The 23,116-nt window shown below is 33.0% G+C and overlaps 1 protein-coding gene across 1 annotated transcript in view; it reads left to right on the forward strand.

The window, feature by feature from the left end:
* Positions 1-18,223: 18,223 nt before the first annotated feature.
* LOC129221357 (uncharacterized) overlaps positions 18,224-23,116 on the forward strand; it is a 39,966-nt gene continuing 35,073 nt past the window's right edge. Inside the window, exons 1-3 of the mRNA XM_054855830.1 lie at positions 18,224-18,328; positions 19,548-19,721; positions 22,445-22,528. Of these exons, the coding sequence (XP_054711805.1) occupies positions 18,237-18,328; positions 19,548-19,721; positions 22,445-22,528 (350 nt within the window). The 5' untranslated portion in view covers positions 18,224-18,236. The remainder of the gene's footprint in view (positions 18,329-19,547; positions 19,722-22,444; positions 22,529-23,116) is intronic.

A 23,116-nucleotide genomic window follows, 5' to 3' on the forward strand; every position in this document is an offset into this window, starting at 1 on the left:
GGGGACACAACCCCCCCCCCCCCCCCGAAACGTTAGTCTCAAAAAAAAAAAAAGAGAAAAAGAAGAGGGAAAAGAAAGAAAATCACCACGACGTTTTTCTGTGTAACAAAGGTCAAAAATTCACTTCGCTCCCCCCCCCCCCCCAATGCCATTGAAAATCTGCTCCATGAGTGACCCTCAAGTATAAAGACGCCTCCCTCTGCTGCGACAATTTTTTGATAATTGAGTGAAATTTGACACTTTGCTTTAGAAATGAGATTGTTTGATCCACGTATAGGCAGCCTTTCTTTGTCATAGATTCTGCAAATTTTTAAATATGTTTAATTTTATGAGCCGCGCAGTGAGAATATTGCATAGAGTCGAATCTGTATATTTCGAATTTCACATTAAAAAAAATTGAGATAATGAGGTTTTGAATTAAGGAGGCTTTAAGAAACTTTTTATAGAAATTTGAAATATGATGGTGAAAATTTAAAATCGATACTAAAGACAATATGGGCTCTTGATTAAAGTTCCTCTTTATTAGTTTTGTTAGGTATTTATTCTATTATTACATTATTAAGTGCTTTATTGCGAGTTTAAGGAATCATTTGACAGTAAAAGAAACTTTAAGCATATCTTTTTCAAGAAAAAGTCTTTTATTGCTTTTTGGTACCTGATTTTTTTTTGGATTCATTATTTATCCTCTTGAGGTTAGCAATTGCAGCAAATCTAACTTGGCCAGTAGTCTACGATTTTCCTTTTTTCATCACTTGAAAAAAAACTTATACTTTCTTTTCACTCCTATCATTTCGGTTTTCTAAGGAATCACAATTTTGAGAAAGAGAGCAACCAAAGAACAGTACTAATCCAGATAACAGCGAAATGGCTTTTAACTTGAATGACCTTTAACTATGAACTTTAATGTTCATCTTAACATGCCAAACCTGTGAATTTCACCCCTTAACTCTTCTTCCAAGAGAGTGAGCGAAACGACTGTCCTTTGGTTAATCTTCCTGGAAAGCCTATTCGTGGAATGCATTTACTGCCTCCTCAGCTCTCGAAGACAATTCCTCTGTTTCTGAGTTGAAGAAAATGTTTTTGTTTGCTGCTTTGAAGATCATTGGGCTTTGAATCCGAAAATGATAGCATAACCAGAATTCGAGACGATAGAGGTTTTTGTTGGTCTGGTCTCGTGTGTGTCATAGGTCATAGCCAAAACTACCTTTGCTAACCAGAGTATCCATTGCAATCACATTGATTCTTCAGCCAGTATTTACTGCGTATTCTTTTGGAAACGTACAGTCTGTTTAAAGTAGTACATTCTAAGTGAAAGTTGTTGCATAATGAAACGAACAAGACCGATAACAAGCTTTTTTCAACTCAAAGAAAAAAATTAAAATGACAAAAAGGATTGCTCTAAAAAGAGAAAGTTAACATAGTCTGAAGAAAACGAAGTACAGTCTGCAAAGCAGCGTTAGTCCCATCGGACCCTTCTGAAGGTAATTTTATTTTAATTCAAAAGAAAAACTGCATAGCATTACATGAATAAAATGTTTAAAAACGAGATGAATCTAGATTATTTCTATTAGCTTGGTTCGGATTAAAAAGTAGAAAATAAAAAAGACTTCTGTTCATAATACCCGAAAATTGCTGTTGCTCTCTCAAATAAATATTTATGTAAATTCTAAAGCAGCTAATAAAATAAAAATGAATATCTTTATAGATATATCTTTATAAATATAATATCTTTATAGTCTGACCACCGATGAGATTGAAAGTCAAACATCCAGTTTACAGGTGGAAATGGAAGTATCTATTAGCTTTCAGGGATGCCAGCTTTTGTAGATGAGTGTTAGCCTCTAAATTAAGCAATCACACTGAAATGAACGGAACACGCTCATCAGATATTTGATTTCCCCCTGATTTGGATAGACTGGTTTTGACAAGACGTTGCTAGAAAATTTCACTTTAAATTAAATGGAAGAAAAAGAAAAAAAAGTTAAATTTTCCATAACATTAAAAAAAAAAATTCTTTGCTTTTGTTTTGTTTGACACAAGTATCGGAATTGGGGCACCCCATTCCAAAGTATGTAAGATTCACCTCCCTCTTATTTTTTTTAATACTAAAAAAATTTACACACACACACACACACACACATATATATATATATATATATATATATATATATATATATATATATATTATATATATATATATATATATATATATATATATATATATATATATATATATATATATATATATATAATATATATATATATATTATATATATATAATATATATATTATCCCCCCCCCCCTCTAGCTACGCCTCTGTTTGCCAAAATAAAATTTGGCATCCTGTATTAATCAATCTATATCAGTATTAATTTGCTTAACAAATTTTCTATATCTCAAATACTGTCCTTTGGAATTTTTCCAAAAGAGAGGGGAGGGGTAAAAGGTGTACTCGCAATGCACATTTTGTCGGAAAAGAAGAAAATGCACGTCCAGTTTTATGTGAATACATTATTTTTCCACAGTCATAGGGGAGGGGGCATTGATCCCCTGCTAAATTTCCTTAAATGACATGCCTATCTTATCTCGTACTGACCAGCTACCTATATCAACCTTTATATTTATCTATCTATTTGTACCATCTATCTCTTAATTTTCTTATCAACATCTATTTATTTTAACTTAACTGCTAATCCCTAACAAAAACAAAGATCATGCAAAAAATGTGTGTTTTATTTATTTAATTAAGATAGCACTAAAAAAAAAAAACTATGTTCCCTGTAGTGCCATAGTGTGTAAATGATAAAAAAAAACCTCACTGCTTTTATTGAATTAAATGCACACAAATTTGTTACGTTAAATAAACACAGCAAGACATCTGAGGGGGTTGGAATAAAATACCTAAATGAAAAAAAAAAAATTAAGCAAACAAGCGCTGCATTTAGATCACGCATCCATGATGCCATCGTAAACTGAAGATCGCTATCGGCTATGCTTGGAACTTGTGCCATGTTCTGCATTAAAAAAATTGTAAAAAAAAAAACTATTGCATATTTTAGAAAAGATTTTTTTGTTTAAAGAGGGGGAAATGTTTTAACAATTACATAGTTAAACTTTAGAAAAGAGGCCTTTATACTTTTCACGGGATGAGTTATGCAAAAAATTAACCCATGTAAAAATGCAAAATGAAGGTTTTTTCAAAAATTCATAAAAACACAATTACTTTATCTGCAAAAAAATTTTTTCATCACATTTAAAATTGAATTTCCTGCATTCTAGTACAAAAAAAAGTTTTCTGGCGCATCAGTTTTCTTGGTTCATCAGGGGTCTGGCTAGAGGATATTTGGGTCCGTTAACGGACCCTTCACAAAAATCCGATCAACCAAAATGGACTTTTCACAAAATTCCTATCAAACAAAATGGACCTTTCTTAAAATCCCGATCAACCAAAACGGACCCTTCACAAAATTCCGATAAACAAGAACGAATCTCTTTCACAAGTTGTTCATTGAAAGAGCAAATCTGAAAGCAAAATAACGCATATTAAACCAATAGATTTTGGAACCTTTTTTAAAGTCAAATTAAGGGGTTCAGCGTATACAAAATCTGTTAATTTTGCAAAGATAAAAAAATCGGCACTCATGTGATGCTCCTGCATGTGATAAATTCGCAACTCCAACGAACCATAGGGAGCACTGCTGTCACTGTCTAATGGCGGACGAAAAAACTAAAACAAACGCACGTGATAACGAAGAAAATGCTAACAAGCCTAGTAATTTTTGTTCGTATGCATGATTTTTTCGCTTTATTCTTTTTAAATTAATTTTCAAAGTCTTGTTGATATTCTGGTCCACGTAGAAAGAAATGAGAATTCAAGAAGCATTACTAAACGTCAAACATTAATGCAAACTACTTAGTTCGTAGTTCTAAGCAGCCATTTTCACGATGTTGAATTCGATATTTATCAATTCTCGATAAAACTAAATAATAATTGTGGCCTGACAAGAATAACAATTAATGCTAGAAAATTTAATATGACATTACAAATTATTACCAAAAGAAGATGCAATACTTCTTTGCTTTGAACTTGTGCCATTTTCTGCATTAAAAAAATTGAAAAAAAAAAAAAACTATTGCATATTTTAGAAAAGATTTTTTTGTTTAAAGAGGGGGAAATGTTTTAACAATTACATAGTTAAACTTTAGAAAAGAGGCCTTTATACTTTTCACGGGATGAGTTATGCAAAAAATTAACCCATGTAAAAATGCAAAATGAAGGTTTTTTCAAAAATTCAGAAAAACACAATTACTTTATGTGCAAAAATTTTTTTTCATCACATTTAAAATTAAATTTCCTGCATTCTAGTACAAAAAAAAGTTTTCTGGCGCATCACTTTTCTTGACTCATCAGGGGTCTGGCTAGAGGATATTTGGATCCGTTAACGGACCCTTCACAAAAATCCGATCAACCAAAACGGACCTTTCACAAAATCCCTATCAAACAAAATGGACCTTTCACAAAATCCCGATCAACCAAAACGGACCCTTCACAAAATTCTTATAAACAAGAACGAACCTCTTTCACAAGTTGTTCATTGAAAGAGCAAATCTGAAAGCAAAATAACGCATATTAAATCAATAGATTTTGGAACCTTTTTTGAAGTCAAATTAGGGGGTTCAGCGTATACAAAATCTGCTAATTTTGCAAAGAAAAAAAATCGGCACTCATGTGATGCTCCTGCAAGTGATAAATTCGCAACTCCAACGAACTATAGGGGGCACTGCAGTCACTGTCTAATGGCAGACGAAAAAACTAAAACAAACGCACTTGATAACGAAGAAAATGCTAATAAGCCTAGTAATTTTTGTTCGTATGCATGATTTTTTCGCTTTATTCTTTTTAAATTAATGTTCAAAGTCTTGTTGATATTCTGACCCACGTCGAAAAAAATGAGAATTCAAGAAGCATTACTAAACGTCAAACATTAATGCAAACTACGTAGTTCGTAGTTCTAAGCAGCCATTTTCACGATGTTGAATTCGATATTTATTAATTCTTGATAAAACTAAATAATAATTGTGGCCTGACAAGAATAACAATTAATGCTAGAAAATTTAATATGACATTACAAATTGTTATCGAAAGAAGATGATACTTTTTTGCCTTGCTTGGCTAGCGCTTATTGTTTTGCATTTGTAGCTGAGTTATTTCTCTCGAATTCCCGAATCGGTTAATTTAAAATTTTTCTGTTTCGATGTTTCTAATTTCTGGGTTACGATTTAATTATGTCATGTTATGCAAATCATCTACAAAATTCTTACGGATATATGGTGGTAGTTTTCTTTTCAGTTGATTGAACATTATTTCTTTTTACTTATCGAATTCTGTAAACTTACTACCATTTTATTCCACTCATGATAAAAATTAAAAATGGTTTAACTAAAAACGCGAAATCTCGCCAAGGCTACTTTGCTCGCACAATACTAAAACTATAACCCTAAACAAATTTGGCGAAACCTTTCAGCTGAGAATAAAAGGAATAAATTAAATTCTTTCTCAATTAAACATTTTTCATTTTGTTCTACGATAATATATTCAAGAAAATATTTTGCATACTGTCCATTCCAACTAAATGCTGCTGTAAAATATGGTTAGTTAAAATTAATTTAAGACTTAACTCATATTCTTACAAATTTATACAAAACGATAAAATTTTTTACCTTGTATAACGTTATCCAAGTTTGTTAATCCAGAGTTTTCGCTTTCACCATTTCTCAACATATTTTAGAAGGAAATAAGGAAAACTAACATTATTGTGAGAAGCTCCAGAATACTACTAAGGGACGAATTAATTTCTGTAGTTGAAAGCAAACTAAGACACATCGATTGCATTTATAAATACTCAGAACAAACTGCCTCTGTTTGTGGAAAGCAACGCAACCAACATGGCAATGTTTTAGTTGTTTTAGTTTCATCCGCAGTTTTGTAAATCACCACAAGGTAGCGTATTCAAGCACTGGAGTTGGGAATTGCTACTGCCAAATAAATATAATGCTTGTTTGTTTCTTGGAAAGAAATTAATAGCTGATAAGTTTGGTTTTAAATAATTTTGTTTGTTTTATCACAGCTAATTAGCAGCGGTGTTGTTGCTAACTTTTCTGAAAAGGTGTTGGTAAGCACTTTTCTTCCAGCTGATGATTTAATAAACAATAATAATATATATCAGCAAAATGAACTTAGAACTGCAAAGGGATAGTAAGGGTGGGGAAAAAATATGATTGCTTCAGATAGGGTTACTAACTTCAAAATTATCGCCATTTAGCATCTGGTGTTAAACCTTTATAATGACTTGATTAGGAAATATTCTCATCATTTTACCAGCTTTTCAATATTTGCGTTTTTATGGTGCTGTGCGATGTTTAACTGTTGTTTTGGGAGAAAATTATATGGGTTTGATTTTTCGATGCTAACATGGATGTTTAACTTTAAATAAACTGCCTTACTTGCCTTTTTTTTTCTTTTTAAATGTCTACATTTTGAAAAATACAATTCTTTTAACATCAGATATAAGAATCATATTTTGTTCTTTTTTCAAGCTAACTTCGCTTTATTAGGATGCAAATAAATGAAAAGTCTCAATTTTTGTTAGAACATGCATTTTAAATTTTTAAAGCAAAATTCCATTTTCTTTTATGAGTCAAAAATTAAAATGCTGAATCTAAGGTTTAATTTTATTTTTGCTTTAATAGTGTCCACAGATATTAATGATACGTTTATCATAGGACTCTAAAATGCAATTTAAAAATAATTTTATCAAAAATATTTCTTTTACAAGCCATTTTTATACCTTTGATGCCTTCAATTTGAGAATTGCAATCTCTTTGCATCCTCTATGGGACTCCGATTTTTTGAATTTTTGATGTTTAGTAGGCTTTGTTAAAAAGTAAACAAATAAAATCTCTTTTTACTTTTGTTAAAATCACGGAATTTATAAGTTTTAAACAAAATTCTGTGCTTTTTTAAGACAGTCTTGGGTCAAAAAGTTAAATGCTGAACCCTCTTCTGAATTTTATTTATTTCTTTTGTTACAATTATTTTAAATGCTGTACAGAAATATTTTTAGTATAATTTAACATAATGTAGGATGGTAGATAAATATTGCTACTTGAGGGCGCGATGCCGCCCCCCCCCCCCCCCCGCCAAATACTAGAAAAACACCCCAGAACGATATTCTCAACATAGAAGAGGAAAAAACTCTACTTTAAGTTTAAATGATGCAGTTTGTGCCCACTCTAAATTCTAAACTTTTGATTTAACAATTTTTTAATTTTTTTTTTTTGCAAAATTATTTCATTTTTCACAAAATTAATTCACTTTTCACAAAATTATTTTATTTTTCACAAAAAACGGACTTTGTGAAAAATCCTGGACAGATCCCTGTTCATAGTCTGGTCTGTGTGGTAAAAAGATCTAAAAATTGCTGAAAATGACACAAAACATTAAATAACTTTTTCTGGCTAAGTTTTTTTTGGGAATAAATTATAGCCTATGTTACTTTGTGATAATGTAGCTCTCTATAATGGAAAAAATGGTTAAACTCCGTCTAGTAGCTAGGGAGCCTATTTGATACGAACAAAAAAAATCTTTCCTCTTTATAATAGTAGAATGGAATTGTGAAATCACTGATGTCTTCATTTTTGCAAAAATTACACCTCTCAAAAATAAGTGCTTGTAGGGTATAGTGGTGCTTTGTTTCTTTGCTTCTGCTCCGTTACACTTTTGCTACCAAGTACATTTTTTTGGTTGCACATGGGATTGAAGATCAAGAGTTTTTAGGCTACAACAGTACTTAAGCTATGTTGGGCTATTGAAATAAAAGGAGGAGGGAAATAAAAAATAATCTGGTTGTGTCTTCAATTCAGTATAAATCTTTTTGTAAATATTTTACCTCTTCACAACTGCATCATTATATAAGGATAACCTGTTTTCTTTCAATTTGTTGGAAACTTTTTTTTCTTTTTAATATTAAGCTGAAGCAGGGGAGAATAAGGTTGGGTCATAAGCAAGAAACAGAGTTGGTAAAAAACTGTTTTTTTTTTTCAAAAAAAAAACATTTTTTTTTGGTTTAAACCAGGTTTTTTTGGTTTAAACCAGGTTTTTTTGGTTTAAACCGAGTTTTTTTGGTTTAAACACTATTTGCAAGAAAAACAATTAATTTTCGGAAGGTAATTAAGGTTCCATGTAATTAACAGTTATTCAATAGTCATATTATACCTAATTTCTTGATTAATTAAAGAGATTAGAATAAAATCTTGTAACTAAATTAAATAATTAAAATAGCTTTCTGCGGGGAAATATTGATTGAAATGTTTGACTTGATTCACATATTAGTATGCATAGACATTCTTTTTAAAACAATATGAGTAAGTAACTTTTGTAAACTGCACAGGTTAGCTAAGGCAAAGCAAATACCAAAATTCCAATTCCAATGAATAAACGGGGGGGGGGGGGGGGACTAAGAATTATCTGCACCCAATAGTCATAAAGCAGCATAGGTGTATAGCCAATCAAAATCTTTTGAGCACACAGAATCCAAAAAAAAAAAAAAACACCAATGGAGAGTGTAGTTTATATGTGAAGATTTATATATTTCTCAATCAATTTTTACACATACATTTGCATTTTGTTCTGGGAATTTAAAAATTTGTCTTTTAATCTTTCTACATTATAATATAAGGAACTACAGTGAAACCTCTCTTAACGGACACTCCCGAATAACGGACACCTCTAATTAACGGACATTTTTGCAAGTCCCAGTCCCTCAATATAGGCCATTCTATGTAATTCACTCTGAATAACGGACACTCCGAATAACGGACAGTTATTTCACGAAAAATTCCCCTTGCGATCGTAGCACTTCCGGTTTTTTTCTTTTCACAGAATATCTTAGTAACTGCTTGCCTTACAAAGCTTTTCATCCTCCACAACTGATGTCCCCCCCCCCCCCCCGTCATTTCCTTATCACTGTTTCTTGGAATTAAAAGGGTGGTAATGGGCAGAGGCAGCGATTGGGGCTTAAAAGTTGGGGGCAGAAAAAAAAAAAGAACTAAAAGGCATGGTACTTTTTGCGGGCAGCAAAAAATGAAAAAGAAAATAAAAGTCATAATTTTGTAACGGCTAGTTTTGAGAGTATTGAAGCAGATAAGTGAAAACTGAAGTCAGTCTAACAATTAATGTACGTTTTTCTTAAGATTTTAATGAATTTTGTACATAATAACTATTCAAAAGTTAAGATAAAAAAGAGGAAACTGGGCTTTTTTTCTAACTGGGGCTCTCGGGAGATGCAATTGAGCGGACCAGTGCCAGTAGTAGTTGGCTTTATAGCGCCGTGGTTTCGTTGGGTTGTTTAATTTTTAGACATGAAAAAGATTTGCCCATATTCAAGGTCATATTGCCAACTGTCAATCATGCAATAGTGATACTCGAGATAAAATAAATAAATTAACCATAAAAAGTGTGGGGGAGGGGGGTTGCTTCGCCGAATCGCCGCCATTGGTAATGCAAAACAGAGATGTCAAACTGTTTTAATTCATTAAATGCTTTTTTAAACAAGTATATGCTGTCAGTATACCTTTATTAAGAAAAAAACAGATTAATTACGCTTGACGTAAAATGTAGTAAACTTTTCACAATTGTTTCGATTGTGTTCTACAAAGGGAACAACAGCCCATTTTGAAAAGGGTAAATTAAGTAGTTCCTCCTAATAGCGGACACCTCCCAATAACGGACAAAACTTCTAGTCCCTTGACTGTCCGCTATTCGGAGGTTTCACTGTATTATGTATCATAATATGAAGTATAAACAATTTTTTTTTTTAATTTGATTCAAAAAATATTATTTGTGTTCACCTGCAGAACAAATCTTAATTTTTAGGTGCAAACAATTAAGTTAGACTGTTGATTACCTTACAAGTCCAAGTTGAAATTCCAGGAAAGTGCATATAAATGGGCAAAAATGTCACACCCCTGCAACAGGAGTGAGCAATATAATGGATTGCATCTACAATAAAAGATTCAATCCTTAGTAAATTGTAACTAATCATGCAAATTAAGCATAATGATGGAAGTTGACTGAAATCTGCTTTATGGCACATATATGAAATAAAAAATATATTAATATTTTTTTTTGATTAGAGCTTGTAATACATTTTGAAGAAGCAACTTTGAAGTTTTAGTATTTATCTCTGCAACTTAGCTAGGAATTTAGCATAAACAGGGCCCGATCAAGACAAACTGGTGCCCAGGTCCTGAGTAAAAATTGGTGCCCCCCCCCCCATGAGAAAATCAGCACAATTTCAAAGTCAATGTTTTATACTAGAAACTTAATACCCTAGAAACCTACACATTACTACAAAAACCTGGGATTTGAATACCAAACACTTGATACTCAACATACTAATCATAGTTAAAATTGCCTCACCTTAAGGTGAAAATGAATTAAAAAACATTTTAAAACTGCAAAAGTAGCAAAAAAAAAAAACTAATTCTGACATTAAGCTTTAAAAAGGCTTTGGCTTTAACAGAGGCAAATGTGTCGATCACATCATCGAAATCTAATTTTGGGTGTCACAGAATTTTCAATGGTCAATAAGAAAAACGCCTGTAAATTATCCTGAGAAACGCAGCTTCTCAAACGATTTTTTGATTCTTTTCAAAGCTGAAAAGGAACGTTCACTTTAACAGAAAAAAAAAAGGAAGGAAGGAAGTTAATTTAGGCTATTTTAGTGCCCCTAAATTTGTGGTGCCCAGGTCCGCGGACCCGCCGGACCGTGCGTTAATCAGGCCCTGAGCATAAATGGAGTTTTACATTTTTCAATATGTGTGGGGAAATCAATGTAAACCTGTAAAATGGATTTTTTTTTTTTTTGGCTTTTTTTCTTTTTTTTTAAAAAACATTTTTAAAAAACCACATGGTTTAAACCATGGTTTAAACCAAAAAACCCTGGCAAGAAAACCTGCTTATGTATTTTCATAAATGTTGCAATGGTTCAAAAATCCATCAATTAATAATGTTATGATTTTTAAATATAGATAAGGTTATTAACGTAAAACTTTTATTGAAAAATGCCAGTAGTTTTGTGATAATTTTGAATAGAGTTTTAGCTTTTGATGCTAGTTTTTGTGTATTTAAATTTTAAAGAATTACATGTGAATTTTTTGAAAGAAAATTTGATAAGTTTCTAAATTATTTTATTTGTTACAAAAAAAAAAATAAAATAAATAAATAAAATAATGGGATAACTTAGTAAAAGAAAAAAAAACATTGCCTTAAAGTAGTGATAGGCATAATCGAGATGGCGGGAATCGAGTACTTCTGATAATCGAGATCGTTTGAACTCAAGTACTTGAGCGATTGAAAATTGATATATTTTGAAATAGAGTACTCGAGCGATTGATAATCGAGATCTTTTGAAATTGAGAACTTCAGAGATCGCAATGGAGATATTTTGAAATCGAGAACTCAAGAGATTGGAATCGAGATCTTTTGAAATCAAGACCTCGAGCAATTGACAATCGAGATCTCTCGATGCGAGATCTCGAGCGATTGACTTCTCAATTACTTTGAATCGTGTTCTCCAGATGTTTCAAATCGAGATCTCGAGATGTTTGAATCAAATACTCGAGTAGTTTATTTTCTGAGCTTTTTCAGAATTGAGTTGACTTCTGTAGGGGTGCCCACTAAAAAAGAGGGGGCGGGAATCCATGACGCTGTCTGTGCCACTGACATTTTTAAAGGTGGTTTTTTGAAAGGTTTTTTTTCAATCTCATTTCGGGAGGTAGTGGCAAGCTCTTTTTCTAGGAAGATGCTCCTATGGTCGGATCCAAGGAGTCCATGACCCCCTCTGAGAAAATTTCAAGAATAGTTAAAATCTCCTTTTTTGAACAAAAATGCAAAAAAATTCTCTTATAATGCATACAAAGTATAACAATAAGGAAAACAATGAGAGAGGAGGCCATGGTCACCCTGAAGAAAGTTTCAAAAATAGTTAAAAACCAGTTTTAGAGCTAAATATTTTAATAATCCTTATATTATTCCTCGAAGTCCTAAAATGAATATAAAACCAATGCCGAGGAGTCATAAAACCCATACTGAGGAAGTTTCAAGTAGTTTTTTAAAAACCTCTTTCCTAGCTTAAATTGAAAAAAATCGAATCATTTTTTTTTTTCCATTCTAAGTGAACCTCCGAAACTCTTCAAACCCTAACCTTACCAAAGATAGTCTAAAATGCGTTTTAAAGTCTATAAATTTGAAAAATTTCCTGGGATGGGCCTTTTAATCTCTCCTCCCCTTTATATCACGAAAAATAGTCTAAAACAGCTTTTTTAAAGCTGCAATTTCTAACAATTTCCGGGCAAGTGCTCCAACCTCTTCTCCCCTACCATTGCCAAAGATAATTAGAATGCATCTTTAAGATTGTAATTGTAAATTAGAAAAAATTCTTAGTGTGGGCCCTCAAATCTTTCCTCCATGTATTATCACGAAAAGATCGTATTAAACTGCGTTTTCAGTTCTACAATTGCAAAAAAAAAAGTCTGCTAGAGAACCCAAGAACCTCCCTCTTCTTAACATTATTGGAGATCATGTTTGCGTTTTTAAAGTTTCAGTTTTGAAAAATGGGCGGGGAGATGGAGTCGCACCTGAGTCCTTAATATTATGAAAGACAGTTAAAATGAATTTCTGAGATTACTAATTAGAAAAATTTTCCTTAGATGGGCCCTCAAATCTCTCCTTCCTCTAACATCATCAAAGATCATCTAAAACTGCATTCTTAGAGCTACAATTTCGAAAAATAGACATGCCACCACCAAATTTCTTCTCCCCTAACATTACCAAAGATCGTCTAAAATGCTTTTTTAAGACTACAAATTCAAAAAATTTCCGGGGGAGAGACCCCCGGGCCCCCTTTTACTTCAGAGTTGATATTATACTTTATGGTTGGTTCATATTGGCTTCCTTTTAAATCAGAAGTCCTATACAGTTGCCACAGAACAAACAGTACTGATTACAGGAATACCACTTTAAGGCGACAATATATGCACACATTATCATCACAGAGGAAAATTATTGGGAAGGTTACAGCCTTTATGTTAAACTTGTGTCACCATGTGAAAAATCCTTAAAAAATGATCTGGTTAAAGGTGGGCTGCATTGATATTTGTAATATTGAAAAATTCCCAAAAACGTCATATTTTTCCAAATGGCCCCCTAAAAGAATTCTGTCTGGATCCGCCCCTGGATGCTCCATAACATTTGAGAGGGTGCGCTATAAACCTGAAAGAGTGTGAGGAGAGGTTGGACACTCTTGACTTTTAGAAAAGTTGAAATCTCGAGTTGTTTTGGCAGAGTGCGCTCGAAAAAGGAGTGTGCCATAAAGCCTGTTATTTAAGGGTTTAAGAAAGGGCGAATCCTCCTGGCTTTTAAAAGTTATAGCACTCATATAAATGAAGATTTTTACCGTTATTCGGTATAATATGCATCTAGTAGGATACTCTTTTAACCCCATCCTCCTCTCTTGTTAAGTTAGAAATAACGGACCTGAGTGTCATGACGCATACATAGCCACTGAAACTTGAATTTACGGTTGTCATGGGGGGGGGGGGGGGAGTAATCCTCCTTCCTAACTTTTCTTGAAAATTCTAGTTTTTTACTTTTAAGTGGGCCTAGATTTTTGTTGTTTTCTGATAAAATGTGCATATGCACATACACAGCCCCCCCCCCCCCACCCACCCTCCGGAAAAGTTCGAAATGCAAGCCTGTTTTAGAGGGTCAATTTGATAGATTTTAGTCTTCATTTAGGGGTCTCAATTCTTGGGGAATGCAGGTTTGACGAGATTCCATGTTAGTTTGTCAGAAACTTGGGGGGCCGGACCTTTGGGAAAGCTGGGTTGGTGTAGTGTAAATTTTCATAGGTATAAACTTATCACAGGTAGCAGCTAGAAAACTGGCAATGGGCGGCCTTGACTCTTGGGTAGCCCTCGGGGGATTCTCCTTAGGGATTGAGGTGGTGGGCAACACCCCACCATCTCCCACAATTCATTTTGTGAAACGGTTTTAACGTTGAACAAATAATTCTGTTATCACTTGATTATTTTAAATGATTTTGTGCTCTTAAACAAGAAGTTAATAATCTAAACAAATTGGGAAATCATTGCTCCATGCAAAAGGACTCATTTTTTCTTGTTTATTGCTTTGCTTTTTTTTTTTTTTTTTTTTTTTTTTGCAGTTGTTGAGAGCAGTGGAATTATATTTATCTGACTAATATATGAGAAGGGAGAGTAAAATATTTCTGGCTGCATTTTCCAGACGTTTGGGATTTCCGGCGCATTAGAAGTACAAGTGCGCTTAAAGTGGCATTGAAGCTCATGATTATTTTCTTTTCTTTCTTGATTCACTCTTTTTTTCTTTTTCTTTCGCTAACTTGGAGAAAATGCAATAACAGTACCCAAAGGCACCCATATGCAAAATTTTAAGGAGGGGGGGACAGATATTTCCCCTATTAAAACCCATTTCAGTACACATCAGAGCTATTAAAATTTGACAATTTTAATAACTTATTCATTAATTGCTGGAGAAGAAATGTTTTTACATTTTTGCAAAGAAAAAAGTAATATGGGTGCCCCACTTGGCTGACAGCAAAAGTTCCTACACCAAACTAGTCAACGCATTGTGTTGTTAGTGCATCAAATAACCACTCAGCTTCTTTACAATTTTTTTTCATTCGAAATATTACAGTTGATGAAATATAATAACTCAAGCTCAAAACAGTATGGTAAGCGTTTTTCTACCCTTTTTTATAAGATTTCACCACCAGACCCCCCCCCCCCCATAAATCTGCTTATAGGGTAATTTCTTAATAATTTTGGTTCAAAAATATATCATTCGATTATCAAGGAATCTCTCGATAATTGAAAATTTGACACCCAAACATTTAGTTATAACCCCATTCGAATAAAGCACATTAGATGTAGTGATTCGAATTTAAAACCACTCCAAATCCATCCATCCCAAAAGTGATGGTGCACAACGAACCTATGGAGCTCTCCCCCTATAGCAACACTCCCAGAAGAGACAAAATCCCCTAAAATCTACAATCCCGCAGTTTGCGTCAAAACTCCCCCCCCCCCTTTTTTTTCCCTCTACGAAGAAATTGCATGAGGAAGAAACCACTTGTTTCATTAATAAATTAATAAACACTTTGGTGCAGAGAAGTAGCAGGAAATAGCCAATTTTTGTAGCACAAATATACAGATTTACTACAGACATGTGTTTCAAGGTACATTACACAATGATGTATTCGATGGTGCACGTAAGGGGGGAGAGGTCCCCACAGGTTTTCAATTAAAGTATTCCTCCTATTTAAAAGAACATATAATTTTAGTTTTAATACCTTTCAAGTTAGAACTTTATTAGCATCCCCCCACCCTTTACTTCCACTATGAGGGCACACAATGCATGTCAACCACAGACTCATCCATGTGTTCATTCATTAACACCTTTCATGCAAAAACATATCATTGGACTACCAAATCATCATAAAGAATCATTTGATAATCAAGGATTCAACAGCATACATAAATTACCAACTCTATTCGAATGAAACATTTGAGAGGCAATTATCTCAGCCTCTCAGAAAAGCCTTATCTCAGCCTCTCTGGATCAGAAAACCATTTTAATCACAGGTGTATCCATTCCTTAAGTGTGCTTTCACACTCTTTTAAAATTATGAACTCCTCCCTCTTCATCAAGAATACTCCTTAAAAAAAAGTAACATCTATTAAGAATTTCAATGACTCAGTCTGCGTCATGACCCCCTACTCCTGTGGGCACCATCATTTCAAACTTTTCTGGGGAAGGGGTCAAACTGTGTATTTTCGATGCAAATTTTTTCGGAAGACAACAAAAACCATGCCTATCCATATGTAAAAACAATAACTTTTCAAAGCCAGCCCTCTGACCCCTTAAATGATGGATCCGCCCATGCAACTGAATAACTTCAGAAGTCAACTATTGAGAGCAGTTGTGCCCCCCCCCCAATCTACAAGGGTGCACCCCCTAAATATTGCGAAGCTTTTCTTCAAAAGCAAAGCCCCCTCCAAATGAGAAAAATACCCCTCAAAACACACACACCCTAAAAATTTCAATGTTGCAGTCTGCATCACCCCCCCCCCCCCCACACCCCATCAAGTGAGCACCCCTGATTGAGAAGTTTATTCCATTATTAAATTGATCGAGAAATACACTGCTCGAGGATAGACATCTCGAGAAGTTCACAGAACTCGAGCAGTTGAGCGCTTGAGTACTGGGAAAGTGATAATCGAAAACTCGAGCATTCCATCGCTCGAGTACTCTAAAAGAGGTAATTAAGATCTTGGGATGTGTTAATCGAGAACTTGAGATGTGATAATTGAGAATTCGAGATGTGATAATCGAGAAATCGAGATGCGATAATCAAGAACTCGAGATATGCTAATTGAGAACTCGAGTTGTGATAATCAAGAACGCGAGATCTGATAACCGAGAACTTGCGATAATCCAGTTCTTGAATGATCCTGAATAATCAAGTGATTCGATTATGAGAACTCGATCATGCCCATCACTATCTTAAAGACGATGTACGTACATAAAAGTTCTGAATTACAATTTTAAGATTTCTTTTTTTTATTTTAGATCTGTGATATTTCTTGGTATTCCCTTCCTGAAATTCAAAAGATGTCTAAAAATGATTACCTACGAGGGTTAGAACCTCTCACAATGTTGAAATTGACAAAGCAAGTTTCTGTACCTGTTGCCAATTATTGTGAATATAAACCAGAAGATTTCATTTCTAACTGTGTACAGGAAGTGAAGAATGCCACGAAATCCAATTTTGACATATTATTAGAATCTGCTGGTTTTACTATGGAGGTAAGAAGTTTACTTATGTGGCATTTTATTTATTACAAAAATACCTGGGAACTGAACAAGAGAAAAAAATAATAGTGAAAAGTTCAATAATGCATTATTTAAGAAGTTTTTTTTTTTTTTTTTTTTTAATTTTAGAACTGTGATATTTCTTGGTCATACTCTGTATTATCAAAAGTTTTGCATGTACAATGTTATAACAGAAAACTGTTCGCAAAAGTGAATCAAACTTGTGGGGAAGTGAGTGTGGGGAGTCAAGTGCGACAAAGGATCTAAAAATTTAAAGACTAACTTGGAGCAAACTTAGCCTGGCGGCATTTTGAGGACTAAGCAGATCCTAATGATAGCATTATGATTATTACTCTACTCTGGTTTTTATTTTTACCCTACTCATTTACTTGAGTGCAAAGTGTTTCTTCCACAAACTGTGCATAAAGCAGTCTCAAAATTTCCGAGAGTTTGGCGTCTTCTTTTGCGAAAAATTTTAATGATGATGCATTGCGCAACAGACGTATGCACTTCTTGTTCTTTCATGGCTCACCAAAGCAGCCCAATTTTCCGAAGTGTGTGCGAACACAAAAGCCCGTCTTCAGACATCCCCACCAACTTATTGGCTAATCAACACATCAAATTTATTACGAACAGAAGCATTAGAATCAAATTCCAATTTATATTCGATCTGAACTCATAGATTTTGAGTGATGTGATGTTTATGAGAACTTCGATATATTATTTTTATTGCTTTAATCAAAATGATGAAAATTGTGTACAACAATTAATTAGTTCATACGCTTTGTACTAAAAAATATAAACTGAAGTTTGATGATGCTAAATGAAAATAAACCTTTATGATAAGATAGAGGATCAGACAGTAGTAGAGTTAGGGGACTAAGTGTTATATAGCTCTCGCATGCGGTCAAATGGTGGTTAAAAAAATGCTAAATGTTTTTTCCCTAAAAATTTCTAAAAGAAACATGGAAAAAATTTAAAATCCTCTTTTGTTTGCTCCCCTATGTTTTGCTCTTTTTAATTTTGTAAGATGTGAGTAACTCTGTTACAGTTACTGTAGAAATTTTAATTTGAAAAAAGAATTTTGCTCTTAGTTTTTTAAATCATTTTTTAAGAGAGTGAAATATTTCAACTGTATGTTTTGCAAAAATTTTACTTTGAAGATGTATTTTTTTCCTTTCAATTTACATATTCTTTTATGTATTTTCTAGCTCAGATGCTGATTTATTATGATTTCATGTGTTATGTTTACCCTTGTGAAACAATGAACTTTTACTTATTTAAAAAGTACATGAAAGACTTTTCTTGGCTTGAGGAAGATTTAAAATCTCCAAAAGGTTTAAAACAATTATTCAGGTTAGTATATTTTCATGAAATTTCCATCTTTTTACCAAGCATAAATAATTAGTGTTATTTCATGTGAACATGTGTACAATACAACATCAGCAAGCAATACAATATTATATAAGATCTGAAGATTCAGTGAGATCAGTTTATATCAATCTGGATAAATCTTTAGATGTGATACTTTCATATACATATTCTATGGTTCTTACTTCTGAAAGATTCAATTTTGTCCATGTCAAATAGGTGTAGATTTTTTAGTAAAATAGAAACTGGGTCAAAATTAGGTACTATCTTTATTGGCATGATAGCGGGTCCCTCCTCTGGATAAGACTTTGTAGCCCTATGCCTTAGAAATTGGCTGAGCAGGAAGGAACGAAGAGCAGTTGTTGGAAAGAATTCTTAGTGAACTTGGGTTTCAAGTGGACACCACAAGATGCAGTTTTAGGACTATTGTTTTTTACTATTTGTGTTAGTGGAAAGCTTTCTGAGAATATCACTATTGCAGATAGTCATCTTTCAGAAGAATTTATTGAATTATGTTAAATATTGTCGCCTCAGAGCAACACTAAGATATTGAATCCAAGCAATAACACTAATATATCTTGCTGTAGCTCTGATGATATGCATTTTCACTCTCTGGGACTGACACACAACAAAATTTCTTGTGTTTGCTTACATTTAGTTTCTAAACTTTAATTCTTAATTTTCCTGTTTCTCAACTGACCTAATGTGAAAGTTTTAGCACTGATACAAAATCAATATTTTTGCTGATAAAAAACTGATACCAAAATGGATTCCACCCCTTCATATTTCATAATCATGATTTAAATGTCAAACCCTTCAAGTGAAAAATTTTATGTAAGAACAATGTTTCGAGTAGGAAAAGTTGTTAATTCAAGGACATATGATGGGAGGTGGGGAATAGAGGTGAGCTGTTATGTTAATTCTCCAAAGTGTGTTCGGTTCTGTAAACTAACTGTCATTCTTAGGAAGTTACTGTTGTTTAGAGATGGCTATTGATATAAAAATTTACTCTAATTATTTCCCTACTAAATTCCTAACTATAGTTTGACTATATTATTTCATTTAAATCCCAATTACCATATGATCAATATGAAAATACTAATCCAGTTATTAGTTACCATATGAAATATAATTATAAATAATTTCTAATTAGATTTGATGATGTATTTGTGCTTCAATTTTAAAGCCTCTATTTATTGATTAGGGCTTTTGATGTCAACAGCTCCTGGCATTTAACATATAAGGATGTAGTCATGGGCTTGGCTGCTTTGAATCAGTGCACTCAGCATGGCGGGTCACCTGCAGAGATTCGATGTCGTTACATTTTTCGCTTTTACGATAGTAATGGAGATGGCTTCCTTGAAAGTTGTGAATTTAGGTATGATCTGACAAGGTTTTTTTTTTTTTTTTGGAAATGTATAATTTTGAGCTGCATTTACTACTGACTAAGCTACTTTACTGACAAGCTGAAATAGTAAAAAAATGTAAAAAATCAATATACCAAAACTTCTGCTTATCGAGGTCATTACAATTTACCTGACATAACTATGAAAATACAATAAGATCAATAAGTGTGCAAAAATATGTAACACATCCTAATAAAATTAGATAATGTATCAGAGTTTCACACACTTAAATATTATTAGCATGTGATAAAATTATATGTTTGAGTTAGTAATTGTGTAGGTAAACATATTTCTTAACTGATCTACATCGATTTGTATTTCCCAAGGGAAAAATATTAATTTTATCAACGTTTCCCCTTGGGAGGCCGCATGAAAAAATATGAAAATAGAGGAGCCATAAGACTTGCAAAGGGAGCCACAGTTGATTTATTTCTAACTGGTTGAATATTTTGCATGAAGACAAAATATGACCAAATTTATTTCATATTTATTATAAATAGCATGTAATTGTACATCTTTAACAAAATCATAGAGCAAACCACAAAATTTTTTTTTTTCCTCAAGCAGGTTATTAAATACATTTTGATGTAACAGACATAACATAAATGAAATGAACTATTTCACTTTGCCCTGTGTGCACTTGACAAATGGTATTAAACATTTAAAATCAAAACATTCTTTATTGTTAACAAAATAAGTACTGTACTATGCACTAATTCTATTTTCATTTACTCAATTTCGAAAAAAGGTCTAACCCCCTGTAACAGACACCAACAATTCTGATGATATCCAGTAACAGATAGGATGAGGAAAGGATGAATAATGGACAAAATTCCCCTTTTCTTTTCAAAATATACAAAAGTTCTTTATATTTAGATCTAAAACCTTATTAAATTCAAATGAATATGAAACACTGGCAGACCTCGTGGTGACTGTTCATAACCTTCCTCCACTACTTTGTATATACCAACTGGATCATAAAATTCACTTTGATAACACTAGATAGTTGCACCATATTCATGGGTAACAGCAACATCAGTTTTACCCTCCTGAAATTCTAATTATTTAAATCCAAACTTACAACTGTCTGTTACTGGTGCCCCTACCCTAAGTCTCAATTTATATTTAAGATATTGATTACAAGAACTTTGTCATTATTTATGGACATTTGACAAAGTCAAAATATTGACTCTGTCATTATTGCAAAATATTTGCAATATTTTGTGGTTTTGATAAACCACAAAATGTGTATCAAATTTTGAAAATGACTTTTGTAACTGCAGTGAAATCCCATTACAACAAATAACAATACAACAAAATTATCCATTTCAACAAAATGTATTTTCAGTCCCGGTTTAATTTCCATTGCACTGCTTGAGTTCTATTCCAACAAAATTCCCACTGTTATGAACAACAAATGACCCCTAGAAGTTCATCATAACCAGATTTCACTGTATATACCTAGATCTTTAGAGCAATTCGTTTTTTGACTGGGATCAACTATGTTACATAGCTATATCGCTAGATAGGTATCACTCATTGAGAAGGAATAGATGGAGAGAGTGCAACCCTACTATCCCGATACGGCAACAGTACCATGTGACCTGGGGAGCAATTTCGAGTTGCCCGTAACCGCTGAAGAAGTTTTCATTAGCTGAAGCCATGCATGATAACAACCTTTAACTGTAGAAGGGAAAAATTAGATTTTTAGTAATAGTGCAGTATTTTAGCATTGTAAACTGTGAGGAAAAAGCCACACCAGGAGGTCCAGTAACTTTTCCCAAGCATGTACGAATGTTTTTTACTTCTAAATAAAGAAAAAATGACATTTATATGCATTCAACGAGTACATATTCCACAGTTGCCTATAATTTTTAAATTATTGTACTTATTTTACCTATAAAAGTTATAAAACATTGTATATCTTGAGTGCAAATAACATTTTAGTTCCATAAAAACACTTTCTACTTAACTAGTTATTATTTTAACAACTCTTAAGCATTTTGTGCACATTTGCTTTGTTGGTGAGTATCTTCTCGCCAAGCTCCTGTGAACAGCAGATGCGCAAGAATAAAGATTTGCTATTTTTATGCTTCAATTTAAATACTAGTATGCCTGCGTATGAAATCATTTCAAAACATTGATTACAATACATATGTATCCATAAATTTTCAGTTAACAGAACAGTTTAAACTATTTGTACATGCCCGTCATTTCAGGAAATAAACATCAAAATACATGAAAAGTACAATTACATTATAATTTAAAATCCGGAAAGAAGTGGGGAGAGGAAGTTTGAATGATAGGCCTGTATTTGTATCCGTTATTTATTTATTTATTTATTATTATGCGGTAAAAGAGTTGGAGCCAGTGTTGTTCTGATTTGTAGCCTCGATTTCATAATAAGCGTCGTCGCGTCGTCTGAAAAATATTTAATGCCAAAAGAGCGATTGTGTGCCAAAATGCAACAACTTCCCAGCCAAACAAGTCACCTGACCTGGGAAACATTGGGTCCCAAGCTTATTTCACTGAGACATTTGCTATGGCTCCCTCCATTAGTATTCCTTCTCAATGGTATCACTGCATACTGCAAAAAAAAAAAAAATTGACATTTCACTTTTCCCCCACTGTTTCACTATACCTTACATTCACCTACTTATATTTTCTTGGTATTATTATTATTTTTACTTTGTAGATCTATGATTGCAGATATTAATCGTCTTAAAGGAACTATATTGAATGAAGAAGCTCTAGATAATGCTGTAAAAGTTCATTCCAAGTAAGCTAAATTTATTGGAGTAACATTTAAAAGTGCAAAAAGTTTTTTATCAATCTCTTATGGAATATAGTACAGTAAAACCTTCTTTAACACTTTTGCTGCCTATCTCATGCCAGCACATAATGCTAAACAGTTATATATTTTTTTAAATAAATTAAACCCTTTGCCTACCCTCTCGACAGAGGGGCAATGTATCGATCGGCAGCAAGTGTGTCAACAGACACTCCTAAATAGTAGACACCTCTAATTAGTGGCCATTTTTGTGAGCCCAAATCCTTGAATATAGGTGATTCCATTTAATTCACTCTGAATTGCAAACACTCTGATTAACAGACAGTTATTTGAACACAAAAGTTTCTTTTCTGCTTTTTTTGACAAAGTAATTTATAAGTAATTTTGTCTTTTCCTTTTCTTATCTACAAATTGCTTTATAAATCCTGAAAAAACTTGTATAATTCTCGCATTCCTGTTCATCTTCCCTCTCAAATCTGTTTTGAGATGCTCTTCTGATGCCAAGTCAATCCTAGGTTTATTGCAAAAGCTTAATAAAAAATCACATCTAAAAGTATTGATATCAAAAGGGCAGAC

The sequence above is a fragment of the Uloborus diversus genome, chromosome 1 (genome assembly GCF_026930045.1).
Source record: "Uloborus diversus isolate 005 chromosome 1, Udiv.v.3.1, whole genome shotgun sequence".
NCBI classification, from domain to species: domain Eukaryota; kingdom Metazoa; phylum Arthropoda; class Arachnida; order Araneae; family Uloboridae; genus Uloborus; species Uloborus diversus.